This window comes from Sparus aurata, chromosome 1 (genome assembly GCF_900880675.1).
Source record: "Sparus aurata chromosome 1, fSpaAur1.1, whole genome shotgun sequence".
NCBI classification, from domain to species: Eukaryota; Metazoa; Chordata; class Actinopteri; order Spariformes; family Sparidae; genus Sparus; species Sparus aurata.
The window spans coordinates 14,885,818-14,903,662 of record NC_044187.1 but is presented as its reverse complement, the minus strand read 5'-3'; the positions used below and the strand labels follow the sequence as shown (position 1 = coordinate 14,903,662).

The 17,845-nt window shown below is 42.1% G+C and overlaps 1 protein-coding gene and 1 long non-coding RNA gene across 7 annotated transcripts in view; both read right to left on the bottom strand.

The window, feature by feature from the left end:
- The window catches only part of fam13a (family with sequence similarity 13 member A), a 47,038-nt gene extending 30,731 nt beyond the window's left edge, over window positions 1-16,307 (bottom strand). For 5 of the 6 annotated variants that reach the window (XM_030407201.1, XM_030410234.1, XM_030409412.1 and 2 more), the window contains exons 1-4: window positions 16,198-16,307; window positions 13,289-13,372; window positions 12,338-12,440; window positions 7,441-7,688 (exon numbers count right to left, since the gene is read on the bottom strand). In XM_030407201.1, the coding sequence (XP_030263061.1) occupies window positions 7,441-7,688; window positions 12,338-12,440; window positions 13,289-13,323 (386 nt within the window). In that variant the 5' untranslated portion in view covers window positions 13,324-13,372; window positions 16,198-16,307. The remainder of the gene's footprint in view (window positions 1-7,440; window positions 7,689-12,337; window positions 12,441-13,288; window positions 13,373-16,197) is intronic. The other variant, XM_030408020.1, reaches the window with a different exon arrangement.
- On the bottom strand, window positions 2,936-3,509 carry LOC115578307 (uncharacterized). Its single transcript, XR_003983424.1, has 2 exons — window positions 3,307-3,509; window positions 2,936-3,077 (listed from the first exon to the last, which is right to left on the bottom strand). It is a non-coding gene; the product is annotated as an uncharacterized LOC115578307 (long non-coding RNA).
- Window positions 16,308-17,845: the final 1,538 nt, after the last annotated feature.

Below are 17,845 nucleotides of genomic sequence, written 5' to 3'. Positions count from 1 at the left end.
AAGCTTTGTAAGGGTGCTCGGAAAAAGCCTGATCCCTCCGGGGTGAACGGAAAACTACCAATGTCAAGTTTGTGAACGTCGACATGCACCACTTTTTCTGCCTGTTTCTTAAGATGTGTAGATGAAGGGAGTCGGGCTTAGCGGATGCTGGACACCTCCAGAAATGTTTCGTGCGGTACCTCTCCTATTGCTCTGCCCTGTCTTACTTTTATCTAAAACCCCTCAACAACACTTGCTGTGGTGTCATAAAGAAAAGTTTTAGGTCTTATTTTAAGTCAAATAAAAAAGATGTGAATACTATTTCAGAAGGGCTGTTACAAGATGTCTGGCTTAATGCTGTCGATTGCTCAAAAAATAGGTGAAAATAAAGTGAAGAAAAACAGTCAAGCTCAGGAAGACTAAAATTAATTCTCTGTATAGTAAAATGAATTAAATTATCTATCTATAAATGCACGGAATCTCTGTCTGTGTGTGTGTGTGTCTGTGTGTGTGTGTGTGTGTGTGTGTGTGTGTGTGTGTATGTGTCTGTTGGTCAAATATCTCTGTGGATAAGGATCACACTGACCCGAGACTTTCAACATGGCTGCTGCGTGGTTCAGTGGTGTGCATCTAAGCATTTGTTTGGACTGCAATGATACCTTGAATAAATTATTTCATAAATGCTTTACAAATTCCACCAAGCATAGTCCACCAGAGCCACCACAGTCACGTGCGCACCAGAGCCAATCACTGCAGAGCTCAAGCCCACGACGTACCTGAAGAAACAAGCGGATTTATACCTGCAGCGGCGGGAGCTAGACCGGGATTTTGCCGGCGGTTCGGTCCGTTCTGTTCTGTGCATCTAAACTGACTGTTGTGGATTAATGAGATTAAACGAGTCCGGACCGAGTCTGTTCGAGTCTGAGGAGATCCGGAGACGCGCGGACAACAAAGTGGAATCGGAATCTGTGGATGTTCGTGTGTAGCTAGCCGCTAGCCGCTAGCTACACGGCCCACCTCCCGAGGCGACGGACCGGCCGCATCGGCACGTCCAAAACCGGACCTAGGGTAAATAATGTCCGCCACGCTTTTTCGCGAACATTGCCGTCACGTTTGCTTTATGTCTGGTGCAGGAAGAAACGGTAAAAACAGGCTTTTGTCACGAAAGTGTCCAAGCAGCAAGTTTGGTTGTTGAGGAACAGGAAGTTGTGGGAGGGACCTAGGCGGATGATTGACAGGCAACGACGGTCGGACAGCGATTTTGAGAGTTGAGAGATTTGTTACATTTAGCGTGTTTGGAGTGTGTAGTTAGTGTGTTATGTAATGTTGGGTGTAGTGTGTTCAGTGAGTAGTGGAGTTGGTTTTTCGTTTAATGAGTCAGAACAATGAGAAGATGCTGAATGTGGAGCAGGCAGTCCAGCTCTTAATTCAGCTGAGCATTGCCTGCATTTAAATGTAAATAGTTACATATAACTTTGTAAATGTTTTAAATGTATGCACAAATTTAGCAAACAACAATGTATATTTGCATTATAAGTAAAAAAAAAAAATGGTTTGTTGTAAATATGTTTATTTGTGGTTTTCACAGTAAACAAAATCCAAGTTTTTCTACTCGGATTTTATGGGTTTTTTGTGATTTTAGGTCCATTGTGTTAATACAGTTTGTCAAAATAAAAAAAATAAAAGCACAGTCACACATGTGAGGTTGTGCTAAAAATAATGACACCAAGTAAATAGTTTTTAAGGTGAAATATAATGGCAAAATCTAAAATAGTCAAAAACAGCCAATTATACCCTGGAATATAGGATTTCACAACAAACCTAAATATCCCTGACGTCCCACCTTCAAACACAGCCTCATTTGGCCATCCATGAAAAAGCTCCTTAACCTCCCACTTTTTTATAGGAATACACTTTTCTTACAGGCACTGCACTAGTTATTATAATTAAGGAACCACGGTAAATTTGGAACCATCTAGCCGGAGTCCAGTTGTGTCCCAGCTCCTCTGCTCAGTCTCTAGTCCCCTCAGGACCCCCAAATTGTCTGCTTTTCATCGTGTGCTGGACATTCTTAGAATATCTCGGAGCACAAAGTGTGTGGCAGTCACGACCTACGAGTATTTAATGGATAAGCTTGGCTAAGCTATGCTTGGTATATGTTCATTCCAGCGGAGAACATCAACAAAAGGGAGCAAAAGCAACAAAGAGGGTTTGAAACGAAGGCACAGACCTGCAGATGGACATAACTATTTATGGATGAAGTATGATGGAATCTTGTTATGTGTCAAGTCCCTTCGGTCATGACTGTTATCTGTTCACCGGCCGGGCACTAAAAACAGGAGAGGCCCGCTCCAGAGCCAGTGTTTGGTTTGTCCGTTCTCTGCAACATAACAGACGCCGTCAAAGAGGAACCTCCTCCCCGCTCCCTCTGTAGATATGAAAGGCTTATTCTCAGGTGACAAAAACACAATGGCCCTCATTTATCAATCTTGCGTGAAAACGGGCGCAGATCTGAGCGCAGAATTGGTCGTACGACGGGACACACGTGTGATTTATGAAACATTCGTATCTGACCAATCTCAGCGTACGAATGAGCGGGTCTTGATAAATGCGGCGGCTGAATTCGATCGTCATTAACATGTTACGCCCTTAAATATTCCTGGTTCGGAGGCCTCGCCCACTGAGGTCAAACATGGAGAGAAGAAACACTGGCAAGAAAATAAACTTTTTCGAGATGGAGATCGGCATCCTGACATCCGAGGTGGAGCAAAACAAAGATTTGCTTTTTGGCAGTCTGAAAAATGGAATTAAAGGAGGTCATAAAAACGCTGTATGGAAGAGAATAACGGAGGCAGTAAACAGCGTTGCCAGAGGAACGGACTCCGGACTACTGCATTGTAAAATCTATCAAACTCTGACTGTTCACATTTCTTACACATAATTAGGCTTACACATGTTTCATGGGTATACATTTTTATTGTATTTTTAAATGTTTCACAGCCAGGCACCAGCATCATGTCAGCGAGGTCTCCTCCCCAGAGCGCGTGCCCTCTGGCCCCGGTGCTGCGCTCAGACCAAACATCATCACGGCAGAGGTCCTGGACAGACACACAGAAATATGCAGTTTATTGGCCTCAGCGCACATGAGGCAACAAATAACACATTAAAAGAAATTAATGAAACTCTAAAAAAGCCTTAATAAAGTCTAAAAATGACTAAATGTTGTCTATTTTCTGTGTTTATTATGCCTTTAGCCAATTCCACCAATAATTCACATTACTGATTAAATACTGCAGAGCATTTGCAAGAGTTTAAGGTATACTTTACGTTTTAAAGGTGATGAATGAGGTCCTGTCTCCTCCGTATAGCCCCCAGTGGAGGCTGTGCTGGCCACGGTTCCATGGGCATTGGCTCATCTGACTGCGCCGGCACATCAAAGGCACTCACTCCAATCGCTAATACAATGTTGTGCAAAACTTGACAGGCCAAAATAATATCGCACACTTTCTCCTGGATATACAGCAGCGTTCCCCCTGCTGGTCCGAGACAGAGCCACCTGCCCTTCAGCAACCCGAAGCAGCTCCACTGTGACCCGTGTGCGTGTGTGCGCACTACTGTGTCTGCATTCCTGCTCTGTAGCAGGGTTATTAGGTATTCCATTAATTAGTTGTCACGTAGCCTATCATATTTTATATTACAAAAAAGTGGTAGCCTTTCAGTAAGAACGTGGGCTTTTAAAAAAAATGTTTTTGTTTTATTCGTTTTAAGAACCCGTTTTGATCTGGGTTAGGGTTATGTGACTGCTTATGCTTAATGACAGCTGAGGTTTGTTATTTTCAGACTCAGCCAGATTTTGCTGTGCTGCACCGCAAATCCACAGACTCAAATTTGCGTACACGATCTCAGACCTGACGTGAGATTTGATCGTAGCTCCCGCTCACGTTCAGATTGATAAATGCCGAAGTTTGCGTGGAAATGGTCGTACGCACGTTTTTCTGTCGTACGTTCGTTTGATAAATGAGGGCCAATGAGTCTATTATTCTTCTATTTTTCCTATTTCCATTTTTCCCCCTAAATCCCAAACACACTGGTTCTAGGAGTGACGGAAAATACTGAAATATACCCATCAGTACTTGTGAGAGACCACAGCTCGAAGTGATGTCTTCACATATCTTCTGTGCGTGTGTCATACTCAGCTTTTATGTAATGTGTTAATGGATCTGGTGCTGACACGGTGCGAGACTCTGATTAATGTCACATCAAAGGTCACTGGTGTGTTTGACAAGTCGTAGTAGGAGCCAAACAGCATCATCGTTTCTCAATATCCGAATGTTCCTCGAGCAACAAATCATGACATTCGAGAAGCGAGATCCCGCCTTTTCAGTACGAGCTTAAAAAAACATGTAAGATGATTTTGACTACTGCCTCAGTAAACTGAGCAGCAGTCATCCTTTTCCCTCACTATCGCGCCTGGGATCTGACTTTCTTTGAGGTCTGTCGCTAAACATGAACATCAAACTTAGTGTCCAGAATGTCATGTTTAATATGCTGTCCCTCAAAAAGGCTTCAGCTCTCCTGACTGCTGGGGAGTGTCTGGCATGAGGAAACTGAAGAAGATTCTTCATTCTGAATGGTGAAAATATCAATACGAATAACAATTAAACAGCTGGTTGACGTTGCCTTATTACTTGTAACCTGATTGACTGAGACTCTTAGCGACCTAAATTAAGGGACCTTTGTCCAGTATAAGATTTGGCACTAACATCAGTAGAACAGGAGAACCAGTTTGATCCAGCCTGCAGGTTTTTGCTGTAAATATGTGCTGTCAGGCTTTCAGGTTGATGGATGAGACTTCCTGACAGGCGGCCAACAATGCTGTTATACCCACAGGGAACCTGCACTCACACCACACTGCAACGTTCCTCACTCCCACTTATTTCCAACAGGATTCTAAGAAACCCGATGGTTACATCACAAGATTCAGTGAACCATGGCAACGCCACACAAAAGACAGTATGCATCCCCCTTCTTGAAACTACGCAAAGCTGAGAGCATAATAAGCTCACACGATGCTGCTATGTTAGCTCATGCGGCCTGTGTGGTGAATGAGACTGGTGTCATATTTCAGGTACAGGTGAGAGCGCTGTGGCATTCATAATGACTGGATTAATGTGTTCGATAAAGACAAGGCATGTGCTCAGAGGCCCAAACGTGGACACAAGAGAGGATCTAAAAGTGGAACCACAACGGTAATATCAAACCCTGACAATGATGATCTGAGTTCTTGTGCGTGCTGAATGTGATCTGAGTGAGCGGACTGACTCACGACAGGGGAGTTTCCTGGAATGAGGGGTGCAAGTGTCAAATATAATACACGTTATCAGATAAATATAGACCTGCAGCGCAGGACTTTTATATATAAATGAACGTCCCCTTGGCAAGGGAGTTCACACAGTCCTGATCGCTGCCACATATGTATCTCTCTGCATTCACAGTATACCTGAGTTTTTAAGAGTTTGTGCTGACTTTTCACATTGTCTCACTGCCAGCAAAGATTGGTTAGCCAGTGCTAAAGGGGAAGCAACCGGAGTGTCAGTGTAGGCTACAGCAAATAGGAAATAGGGGTATGGCTCATAAGCACGTTTACAGTGTTTGTTTAGTCATTCTTACTGCCAGAGGGGGAAGACAAAGGTTCAATACAACAGGTTTTCTTTACCACCAACAAGGTGTAAACACACTCTAAATTCTGGATTTCATATATCAACAACAACCAAAAAAAATAATCATGTATGAAAAGCAAAAATGTATGAAAACCACACTGGGCTCTGCTGCTGTATGTGCTGTATTATGCTGACACAGACGTGTCTGACACATACCTACAGAAAGTGATAGCAAGCTGACAAACTGGCATGAGAGCAGCTACAGATAAGAAAACACAGATGGATCCACTTCTGGAAAATTATCATGTATTTGCTATGGGTGTATGTGTGAAAATCACAGCGACTTAAACCCCCCCTTTTTTTAAATACAAACCGTCTTTCCACTGTATTCACTTACATTCTTTATATCATCGAGTATCAAAAGCCTCCGTCCATTAAAGAAGGCATTTTTATCTTTTTTTGCAAACTGCAGGTGTCTATTAGTAAATACCAGCGAGTTCAGACTGCTGACGCACTTCAGTGGGATCCCCCGTCATGCTGTCTGTACATCAGTCAACTAATGCGACCTGACAAGGAGAATCTTGGGGTGTGAAGGAAATCTAACAGGAGATTTACTGACACCCTGACATGGCGAGGAAAGCTCTGCCACCTTACAAGTATCACATTTGCCACTGCCTGCAGACAAGAACATCTGGTCCATTAGCAATCGCCAATTTGTTGCTTTAACACATTTTAGATTTCTCACGCAATGCTGCTCATTATCTTGATCGTATCTAAACCGCAAAGGAAAATGTGAAAACTGAGAAAGAGTTCTGAAAAACAGGTAAGTATCGCTTGAATTTGTGAGAATGAAACAAAAAATATTTTCCATAATATTTATATATATATATAGTCAGTAAATATAAATATATGCAAGTGGGTGAGGTGATATTGGTAATCCAGTACACAGGTGGTATGTGTGAGGGCACTAGTAGTACTAAACTTTACTGTAACGTGTTAATGGATCTGGTGCTGACACGGTGTGAGACTCTGATTAATGCCATATCAAAGGTCACTGGTGTGGTCGACAAGTCGTAGTAGGAGCCAAACAGCATCGTCGTTTCTCATCTGAGTGCTTCAACATGACACAGATAGCATTTACTACTTTGCCCCACATTCAAACACAGACAAACTCGTACGTTGTCGGTAAAGTTGTGACGGTGAGGAAAAATCCCTCGATTGAAAACACGCACTGTTGATAAAACTGGATTCGGAGTGTGTGCGAAGAGGCTTTAAACAGTATGATAACGACATTTTTTAGACAAACAGTGCAGTTGTGAGCACGGCCAAGGTTAATGCTAGTCTAAACCCTTCGTCAAAGCGGCAAGAACCCCAACAACAGACACAGCTGTAGCCTTGCTATTCCAGGACTGAGGACACTCGACACCAAGTGGTTCCAGTTTCAGCGTCTTATAATAGGCTTGTTTGCATGCCAAAGGCACATTGCCACATGGCTGGGGCTTTAGATCTCTGATCGCTGTCACACACTCGGGATTCTTCGCCCTCACCCTATGCTGATAGCACATCAGCTATGCAAACAGTGGTCATAACCTATTTACCGTGGCTAGAATCATCCCGAGTCTTCCACGCTGGAACTGGACATCACAATAAAACAAAAATAGAGTAGTAGCTAGTTGTGGAGTGGTTTTTGTCGTGCATGAAGTAGTTGACGTTTTGTTTAACACCCTCTCCATTTTAATAAAATACATGCAGCAAAATGATCATTTACAAGTTTGTGTTTGTAATTTTCTGACACACTGACCTGCTGAGGGCCTCCATGCTGCTAGCGGGGCTGATGTCAGGTGGGGTTGGTTGTGATGCAGCGTCTGGGGTGTCTGGGCGAGCCAGTAGAACCGGAGCTGTGTCCATCGCCTCCGGACTGGGGCTTCTCAGCTGGGAGGTCAGGGGCAAAACTATTGGTATCGACAGGGACCTCGTATGGGGCAACCCAGCAGAGCGGCGGGGCTGAGGAAACACTTGAGTCACGACGTCACTCTTCCCTTTCCTCACCTGAGGGAAACAGAGATGCCAACGACAGGTGAGTCTCGTGATGGCGAAACATGAGACAACACGGGACGTAAATGATACGCTGATCGACACAATCATGCTCGGCGTGAAACCACAGGCTCAGGGGAGCACACCTTTTCTCAGGTTACTATAAAACATGCTTTTGAAGTTCTCCTGAGGTGAGCAATAAAAGAGCTATAAAAAGCAGGCGTTGGGGAAAAAGGAGGTTAGCTAATAAAACTGTAAGGTTAGACTGATGTTTGTCTTACCGTGCTGACCCTGAGTGGGTACAAACGGCGTGAACCGCCGACTGTGGTGTAGGAGAAGAACCTCAATCTGACCACAGCCACATTGTTCACAGAGCCCCTCTGCATGTTTTACTGAGTTTTCACCGGGGAGTCCCGAGAGATGTGTTGAAGAATGTGCCACCGAGCTTTCTCTTAGTTTATATATGAAGAGGACTGGTATGGCTGCTCGTGAACACCGAGTCCAAATAACTGCCCGGCTGTGGTAAACAGAGTACGAAATGGGTCTGACGCCAGCAGCTGAAGTATCGATAATGGTCAAAAACAACCAATGCTAAAAGAGGCTTGGCTCTAGACAGACGTCTGTCGGTTGAATTAAAAGGTTTTCTTTCTTTTTTTTACACCAATTATCAGCAGAGCATTTTCCATTTGGGGTTTTACTTAATGGGTTGTTTCTAAAAATCTATGGCCGCTGCTTTCCATTTAGTCGTTGGTGCACTCAATGGGTGCATCTTTGGGAACATAATTAGCTCCACAAGCTTCTTTAGCGAGACCTGGTATGGATTTTGCCCCTCGGGGCTTTCTAATTGATTTGGCTAAATTTGTAATTTAGGAGTAAACCACAGAGGGAAAAAGAGCAAATGAATGGGCACATTAGTTTGTTTTCAGGGGAGTAGTCTCTATACTAAAACCCAGGTAGAAAACAATGAACTTCAGTGGTCAAAAAATTTTAGAAAATGACCAAAAATGAAAAATGTTTTGTTCGAGATGACACCCCCGAATGTTTTTTTCGTCCACAAGCCATGACATTCAGTTTTTCGTTTTTACATTTAAGAAGCTGATATCAGGGAATAAGTCAAACCAAATTATTGATTATAAAAACAGTTGGTGAATAATTTAAGAGATGACGAGCAATTGATTAATCAATGAACCGTTGCAGCTTTAAACTTCAGTAGTGTCGTTGAGATGTCATTTTGTTTGATTTCTTTTGATTGAGTGCTTTTGTTTTTGTATTCTTACTTTTCTTTATCAAATACTTTAGGAAAAGACGCAAATCTTGTGTTTCTATAATCACATTTTTAAAACTGTTCTCCCTTTCACTCAGAGTTTAATTTAGCATCATGGTGTTGTCTTAAAGTGTGCACATCTCAATCATATAATATCAACACCTTCACTTCAGTCAGGTTGGAGACCTAATTTATCTGTTGGCCCACAGACTGAAATAAATGACAGCTTGAGTTTATCAAAATCAAAATGTTGAGATGTTGCTGTTGGTGTAGATCAGAGCCACCAGAAAAGCAACACATTAAATAATATTAGAACAGCAGACACATCAGATAAGTTGGAAAACAGTCCAGTAAGTCCAAAAGATCTACTTCTTGTTTCTTTATTTTTTTCTGCGACTCATCTAAATGTATGTACTTTTTCTGCCTCTGTGAAATATGATCATATTTATAGTAAAAGAGTAGGTTATTTGAGTCTATTATATAGTGAACAATAATTGTCATGAGACACACATTATATATATTACATAAAAGACATAGTGAAGTAGTGTGACTATATAACAAACAGTGAACGATTTTTAGACACAGTCACGGAAACTCAGCCAGCCAAAGCTAAAAATCAAACTGCAGGTCAGTTTCAATAGTGTTAACCACTGATCCGTCATGCGGTCTCCATTCCTGGCTCTCAGTTTCTGCCTATGCATAAAAAAGGGCTCTTACAGGACCAACAACAAGTCGGAGCTAACTAGGCCAGATGGCAAAGAAGCCTGACGGACCAAAATGAGGATATGACCTGGTTTTTCTAAATCGTGGATTAGCTAATAGTTTGTTTTTGGCAAAAATATCAAAAGTCTGCCAAGAAAGCCAAGTGAAATACTTAACATTTTACTTTGGTGCGCTTCCTGTCCGGCACTCTGCTACAAAGAAAGGCAGTTATAGCTGACCTCTGTTAACTGATCTCTGCTGACCGACTGGTGACAGCTCGTTTCTCAGAAGTCTAGTTTTTCAGACATGTCTTTTGCGATCTGATCCATACCTGCTCCTGCTTTTACAAGCAAGCAAACACTTCTCGAAAAGATAAATGCTTTTTTTTCTCCTTCGAATTTTGAATAAAAGCACTAAAATGTTGTCTTGTTTGTGGTTCTTCCATAGCAACAGAAGGCTTTCGTTCAACAACAAGGAATTTGTACTACGAACGCCAAAAATGACCTTATTCCCTCAACTGTATTATGTGTGATCAACGAGACACGAGTTCTCCTTTGATCAGACATTCATCCTTTTAATGACAAGTGTATCATAAATCAAATAGACGTGTTTAGAGCTCTCTAACTGAAGTGTGTGTGGATGTGTGGGTGTGTGTGTGTTTGTTTGTTTGTGTGCCTTCCTCTCCCCACAAGACCTGAGCGGAGGCTGATAAATACTGAACCACTGAGACTTATAAAAATACCTCTGCCTCACAGTGCCATCGTACCGAACACAAGAGTGTAGCTGTGTGAGCAGTGATCGGTCTGAAGCTCACACTTCTGACTGTGTTTTTACAAGCGAGAGTCTGGCTTTGAGAGTGAGACTGTTTTTTTTATGGAAGTGGATGAGTGTTTGGGAAATGAAGCTATAAAAGTTAATATTAATAGTGATGCTGAATCACTTGATAAATCATTAAGGAGGTCAAGCCTTTTAGAGTGGTTAAAGGTTTTCTTTTCAATTTCGTAGGAAGCATCTGCTCCCCACATGTCTTCGTTGGAGCTTTTTCTGTGGGCACTCATGTTCTTAGAGCTGTTTTGCCTTTTGATTTAATTAGCTTTCTGGAGCTAATTTATTGCAAATGCAATGTTATACCAGTAGTAAAGTATATGCTGAATCACTGTTAAATATGTATAAATTTTTTTAGCTTTGCTGTTGTGGACGCTATGTGTATGTTAAGGTAGGTATGGCCTTAAAATGACACACAATATTTTCAGGAGACATCGCGATACACGATATATACCTCGATATTTCGATATTTTCGTCTTGTACACTCTTCAGCGTTCAGTGTGAGGTACATGTTTACCTCAAGATAAAGTCACATTTCAACACATAACATTGTAATAAAATGATGAGTTTGACAGGAGTAAACATCTACGTTATGTCTGACAAATTGCTCCAGACCTGGGATTTGTAATTACGAACGAGTTGTTGAACTAAGAAATGAGGGGCCAAAAATGCCAATTTCTACATAATGCTGCTTTAACTAGATCAAGTACTGTGTTGCACTTCCTTATGTGACAATATAATGTTGATCTTTCAGTAGTGATACCAACTCATAAAGAATTTTACAGCAAATACCGTTTCAAATCCAGTTTCCTTCTTACTGTAATTGCTCCTTTTTTTTTTACAACAACACATGTTTTTACTTTTGGGAATCTCCTTCCTGTCATTAAATTTGTTGTCCAATACTGTTTACTGTTTCACAATTGCATCCAGTAAAAACCTCAAAAGCATTCCCCTGTCATCAATGTTTATTGGAAGTGTAGTTTGTTTTGCTGTATAAGTGTGGACCTTTAAGCAGAGTTAGGGGTGGAGGAGCTAACTGCCTGCTTAGCTGTAAGCTTAAAGTAACTTCAGGAATTTAAAAAATATTCTTAAGCTTTAGTTACATTCCAGCTCTGCCGAAAGCAGATTTTTCAGGGACTACTCAGGGGAAACAAACATCCTTCATCAGCAGATGTTTTTTACCCTCCTGAGCTTATCTTGCTGTGAGTCAGCAATTCTTTTATCTCTTCAGCGACACTGGTCTTGATATGTGCTCTGCATTTATGGCATCAGCTCTTTGTTTATAACTGCCTTCAAAACCACCACAGAGAGATAAACCCTCTCTGTCAAACAGAAACAAACCTCACAGAAGTTACTCATCATCTTATCACATACACACAATATTAACTTAAACGCAGCTAATATTGAGATCTATGTGAGGCCAAGGAAACGGACCTTAAAGACAGAGTTAAGACGTGTACTTCGTTAAATGTAACTCTCTTGTTGATCTCGATAAAAAATGAACACGGAGCTCACTTTATACTACATGTACACAAACAGGAAATGTCCTTGATTGTAATCTAATTCATGACAAAATGCAGCTCTTGTGGCAGACTTTATCTGTAATAATACCGCAACACAGTAGGAAGAGCATACCACAGCCCATGTTTGTCTCGCACTGCAAATAATCGTGCTGTTGTTTCCTGCAGCAGATTGCCTTTATCAAATCACATCATGTGACTGAGCCGCGAGGCCACGGGCATCACAGGCTGTCTGAGAGATGGCCTCAGGCCAAGCAGCACCGAGGCAATACAGCAGATAAGAAGGCAGGAAGGATCTTTTAGGGAGGTGAGAGAAAACAATTCATCGCAGAAATGAATGACAGTAATAAAACCTTTGTTTTCTGCACCTTCCTCTTCCTCGGTCTCGTCTCTGAAGCGTCAGTGGAGGATTTGTTCAGAAGTTCTGCATTTTGTGGTGTTTTTTTTGTGTCCAGCCTGGGAATAAAATGCAAAATAAGACGATTAGTGCGTAGAAAATGATTTGTTCGACGGTACAAAGTCAGTTAAATGTACAAGAATGCATTTAATAAGGCAGTTAATAGCTAAATTAAAACAGTCCTGGCAACTGAGTGCACAAAATAATGTCGGGCTGCAAGATAATTGTAATTAATGTGTTGGATTATGTTCATGGCTCATGAATTAGTTGAAAGCATTTCCTTATTATTTTGACAAAGTCTATGCTTTTGGGTAATTATTTTATTGCTAGATTTAAAGTACAAAAATAAAAAAATACTCCTGTGTTGAATGTGACGTTTTCCCCCATCATTTCCAGAAATTCATGATATCATAAAGTGTGAGAAAATAGTAACCCGAACAGGGCTTTTTTGTAAAGACGTGTTCCTGGGAGCAACTGATAACTTATCTCTAATATCAGTAGTAAAGGTCGTATTAACAAGGTCGTCATATATTCACACTGGGTGACCTGATTACAATTCCAGGCAGTATACACGAGTCAGCTGACACTGATAACATCTTTAAGGGCTCACAGAAACCTACACTGACGCACACAGAAAAAGGGCTTTGGCGTTTGAAAAAAATAGCTTTTCCATAACATGCCCTTGTCATGTTAATCACGTCACACAGGTCACATGGATGGTGTTAAAAAGAATTTGCAGGTTCTCGCGCAAGTTTGACCCAGGAATGTTGGGCATAAACAACAACCCCGCATTTCACGGCAGACAGACACAGACAAAGATTTCCATGACAGGTATGCTGGGAACATTTTAAGGCATAAACAACAGGCGCACCAATGCAGGCGTGCCGCTGTAGTGCAGGACACACACCTTCGTTCTGGAAACCGGCGTCGGTGTTTTTGCATCGGGGTGGTCGGGTGACGTCTTTGCGCCTGCGTCCGCCACTTGTGCCTCCTGGGAACGGAAAGAGGAGAATGGAAGACGGTCACATATACAGACATACAGTCTAATGACAAAAGGAGCAACAAACCGAGCTCGACAGAGGCTAGGAGGCCCTGATCTCCAGTTTCTTATTGTTGTAACTTTAACCTCATATATACAGCAGCCATGAAATATCTTTGTCACCTTCAGGGAGTCGTTTCAGAACTCCTGTTTATGTGTCCTACTTTTGCTTTTCTTCTGCGGGCCTTCAACAACAGAGTTCAGAATAGATTTTAACAACCTGCATCCTCAGTGGCATTCACTCTCATAAACGCTCCATTCCCACCTCCTGCTCATCACTGTTTTGTGACTGAAGGAACACCGGTAATCATATGTGCTCGATTCAAAGACATCGAGAGGAAGGTCAGGAGGCAAGGGGGCCACAGGAGCCTGAACGTGCCTGAATACATGTGTTTGTGTGTACATGTGCATGTTTATGTGTAAGACAATCTCATGAGGGGTTTCCCACAGGTCAGCTGGTTCTCATGTGGCTGTGCCCTGACAGACCTGCTCACCTCCACTATGAATCCGGACCTTTGGATTTCCCGAGCTCAGGCTGCACGTGGCTGCTTCATTTCTAAAGTTATGACCGTCTTCAGCAGTTTCATTTTGCATGCTAAGCACTAGTGTCACATGGGAACCAGACACTATGCTTGATGATGTTAAAAATGGTGGGAGAGTTACCCAGAGAGAAGAGGTCAAAGCCACAGGCAACTAAATCCCAAAAGTCTTTCCCTGGTCACCCCTCGGCGGCATCAAATGGCCCCGTCACGTTTCAAAAACACAGTCATCCATCAAAAATGGAGGCATTTGCTTCAGACTGTGGTGACGGACGTCTTTTCAAATATGGCATTTTCGCCTAAGTTTTGCAACTCCAGTTGACAGAAAGTGACACAAACTGCAGCTGTTGCAGCAGTAAATATTCAGCCATTTCGCCCTCTTTACCGCACTTAAACAAACTTTAATTCCTTGTGATTTTATGCTGCAGTCTTTACATGATATTAAAAATGTCACGTAAGCTTGGATGGTTAATGTATCTGTGTCGAAAGCACATATTGTCAACTACATACCCAACATGTGCACTATTGTTCAGCATACTTTTGTGTGAATAAACAGCAGTACATAAGTTTTTTATTTCTGAGGCACTGCTCTGCATGTAATACTTCACTTCCTGAGAGCCTCACTGATGGTTGGACACCTGTAACCACGGCAACTGGAGTCAATGATCTACTAATTTAAGAAATACATTACAGTAAGTGAATCCTCACTAACAGTTAAACTGAAGGGTTATTTTTGCCACGTTGCTCTCTTTTTGTCACTGTCTGTTGTGTCGTCATCATTACTGTATTGCATTGTGGGACATTTATGCCTTTGCACAGTCATGATCTTGCATGCATGAATATTTTACCCTGAAACTGTTTACTCCTTCACAAAACTATTGATACTAAGGTTTTGGACGCATGGATGTTCAGATGCAGTCTGTATCTCAGTTAGCATCATCGCGGGATAAAAAGCCAACAGCTTTGATTCTCTGCCGCGTCTGTGATGAGTTGGCTTGAGGTCCCTTAATGCTGGATAACACCAGTGGATCATCTGAAAAATGCCTCGTAACAACGCTGACACCAGAAGTCGTTCTTTTCAGCTTGTGGAGATCTGATGACAGACCGTCAATTTAGAAGACACAGTTTCATTTTTCTGATTTGTAATTCTGATTCTGATTCTCTAACAGGAATTAAATATTGACTCCCTCCTGTCCCTTCATCAGTAGCAACGTGATATTTAGAATCACAATATAACTTTTTTCCTCTTTTTTTTTGGTTTGTTTTTTTCCCCCCTCCTTTTAAATTCCCAACCCCTGCCACTCATACACCTCACTACTCACTCATACACACACCAAACCTACTAACCTGGATTTTACTGAATGTCACCGCCTCTCATACAAATGTGCAAACATATTTACACACACTCTAACCACACATAACCTCTATCTATTCTGCATAATCCCAAATACTGTACTAATCATATCATCAAATATCATCGCTCGTATTTGTCCACCATGTCTGCGTATATGTCTTGTTTTCTTGTTGTTACACTATCACTTTTTGTTGTTGTTACACCTCTTCACTCATTTTGGTTTTAGTGTCAACATTTTTCTCAGGAAGCAGAAACTTGTACAATGTAACTACCTTAGTATTTTTTAAAACCTTACAGCTACAGTAAGGTTAATAATAATCCAAATCTATTTGCACGATTCTTCATGTATTTCAAGAAATATGACATTCTGAACCAGGATCTGAGCACATTTGACATGAACACTCTGAAGTGGGTGGTTTGCTGTGTTTCGTTTGGGATATTTCCGTCACATTTTTCTCCTCGGGTAGCTCCAGATGCCGCAGCAAGATGCCGCCAGGAAAAACCAGCGGACCAGACAAACCAGGTAATCAATGAAGACGTCAGCCATCAAGGCTTGAAATATAAATCAACAGCCAGAGACTCAAAACAGCCACCTGTGGAGGAGTGGTCCCTGGGAGGCTGTGATATAAGATCAATAGTTAAATCCATTTCAGCTGGACGTGATGTAAGCCTGTATTTATAAACCATCACTCCGAGTGGATAGGCACCGAGGGTGAGGTCACAGGCCAAAGAGGAACTCGTACTGTTTGAAAAGCATGGCCACAACATGTGACTCACACTAAGCTGTCTTACCAGATTGCCTACATCGTGCGCACCACCATCACTGATCTATTTCATATAAACATCGGCATCTGGTGCTCCTGGGTGCCATGAGTATACAACACCTTGACAATAATAAGGGTTGCCTGCTCTGCCGTGCAGCCTTCTCCGTCTCCGTCGCTCTGGAAAATACTGCTGTAGCTCTGGATGAGCTTGGCCATGATCTTGTTGCAGATATTTTGGTCCTTCATCGCTTCGAAACCAGGAGCCACGCTGGAAAAGAGGGAGGAGAGAAGAACGATCTCAAACATTTGTACTAAACAGCTGAGATTTCACAGAATTCTAATTCAGATCATGACAGCGGCAGGAAATTAACTGAAGAATTTGCTCATGCTGTCACGTTTTATTCGTTCACTCTGCAGAATTGAAGTTAACTGACAGGGATTTTTGATACAGAAATTGACATTTAATCAGCAGTCAGAGGACTTGATTAACAAAGCAGAATTCCGCCTCCCTGCTAAATGTGATGTCTGATGCCAGTGAACAGCTGTGTGAGATGTACACTGGGCTGTAGGCCTAACTGTAGGCCTAATTATATGCCACACACACACACACACACACGCACACACACACACACACACACGCACACACACACACACACACACACACACACACACACACACACACACACACACACAGTCCAGCCTATGATGAAGAGAACAGGTTGCACAGTGTGAGGGAGTATCCAGTACAGTTTCTTCTTCTCTTCCCTTTTCTGTTCAGTGACAGCGGATCCCTTTTTATCAGGCAGTGCTTCCCGGCGTGACCACTCCGGGTTTATTACTGGAGATTCCCACCAGTCACCAGTCCTGGAGAACACTGGGTCATAATGTTCCGGCATAATTTGAAACCCGCTGCCCAGTAAGCCCATCAAAAATAGGCCGGTGAGGACAGAGGTACTTAGATCAGCAGCTGCAGGGAGGCGCATGAGCCACCGAGGCATCATTTATTCACGAATCATGATATTAACTTTTAAGAACACATCACCATCATCTGTTTCCTATATGCCATATGACATTTACTTTAAAATCGTTCACTGAACTCAGTCAGAGGTCTTAACCTATAGCTTGGGGCCTTTTATCGAAATAATGTCAGACTTTGAAGCATCTGATACCAGAGGGGGGATTAAGATCAGAGGGTGAGTTGACATCGATGGGAAATGTATGGGCGATGTGATTTAATGTACTAATAAGGATCATTAGCAGATAGTTGACACTGTCATGATTTTATCCTAACTAAATAAGCTACAGCAGCACCACCTGCTGGACACATTTATCCCAATTGGAAAACAGGCCAGGACATCTATTCCTTACACAAAAAAGCTGATTTTTATGACAAAAAAAACCCAAAAACAACACAGCTACAGAGTCTGTAAGTTTAGATCTTGACTTGAGGCTCATTATCCCAGGGTGTCCTGCGTCTTAGTAGAGTGGAAACATTCAACCCATCCAACTGCTCTGACACATGACACCTGAGTTTAATATCTGACTCACTAACGCAAATAGAGGGAGGATGACTGAATCCCTGTCTTAACTGTAACTATACAAAGGCATATTGTTCCCCTCTGTTATTTAAATACCCCATCGCACATATTTTCGTAAAGGTCACATCGATGACACCGAACTTGCCAAAAACTGTCAGGAACGTGAGTGACGTTCAAGGAAATGAACCCACTGAGGAAAGTCTGTGCGAAGGACTGCAGTGCTTTCATGA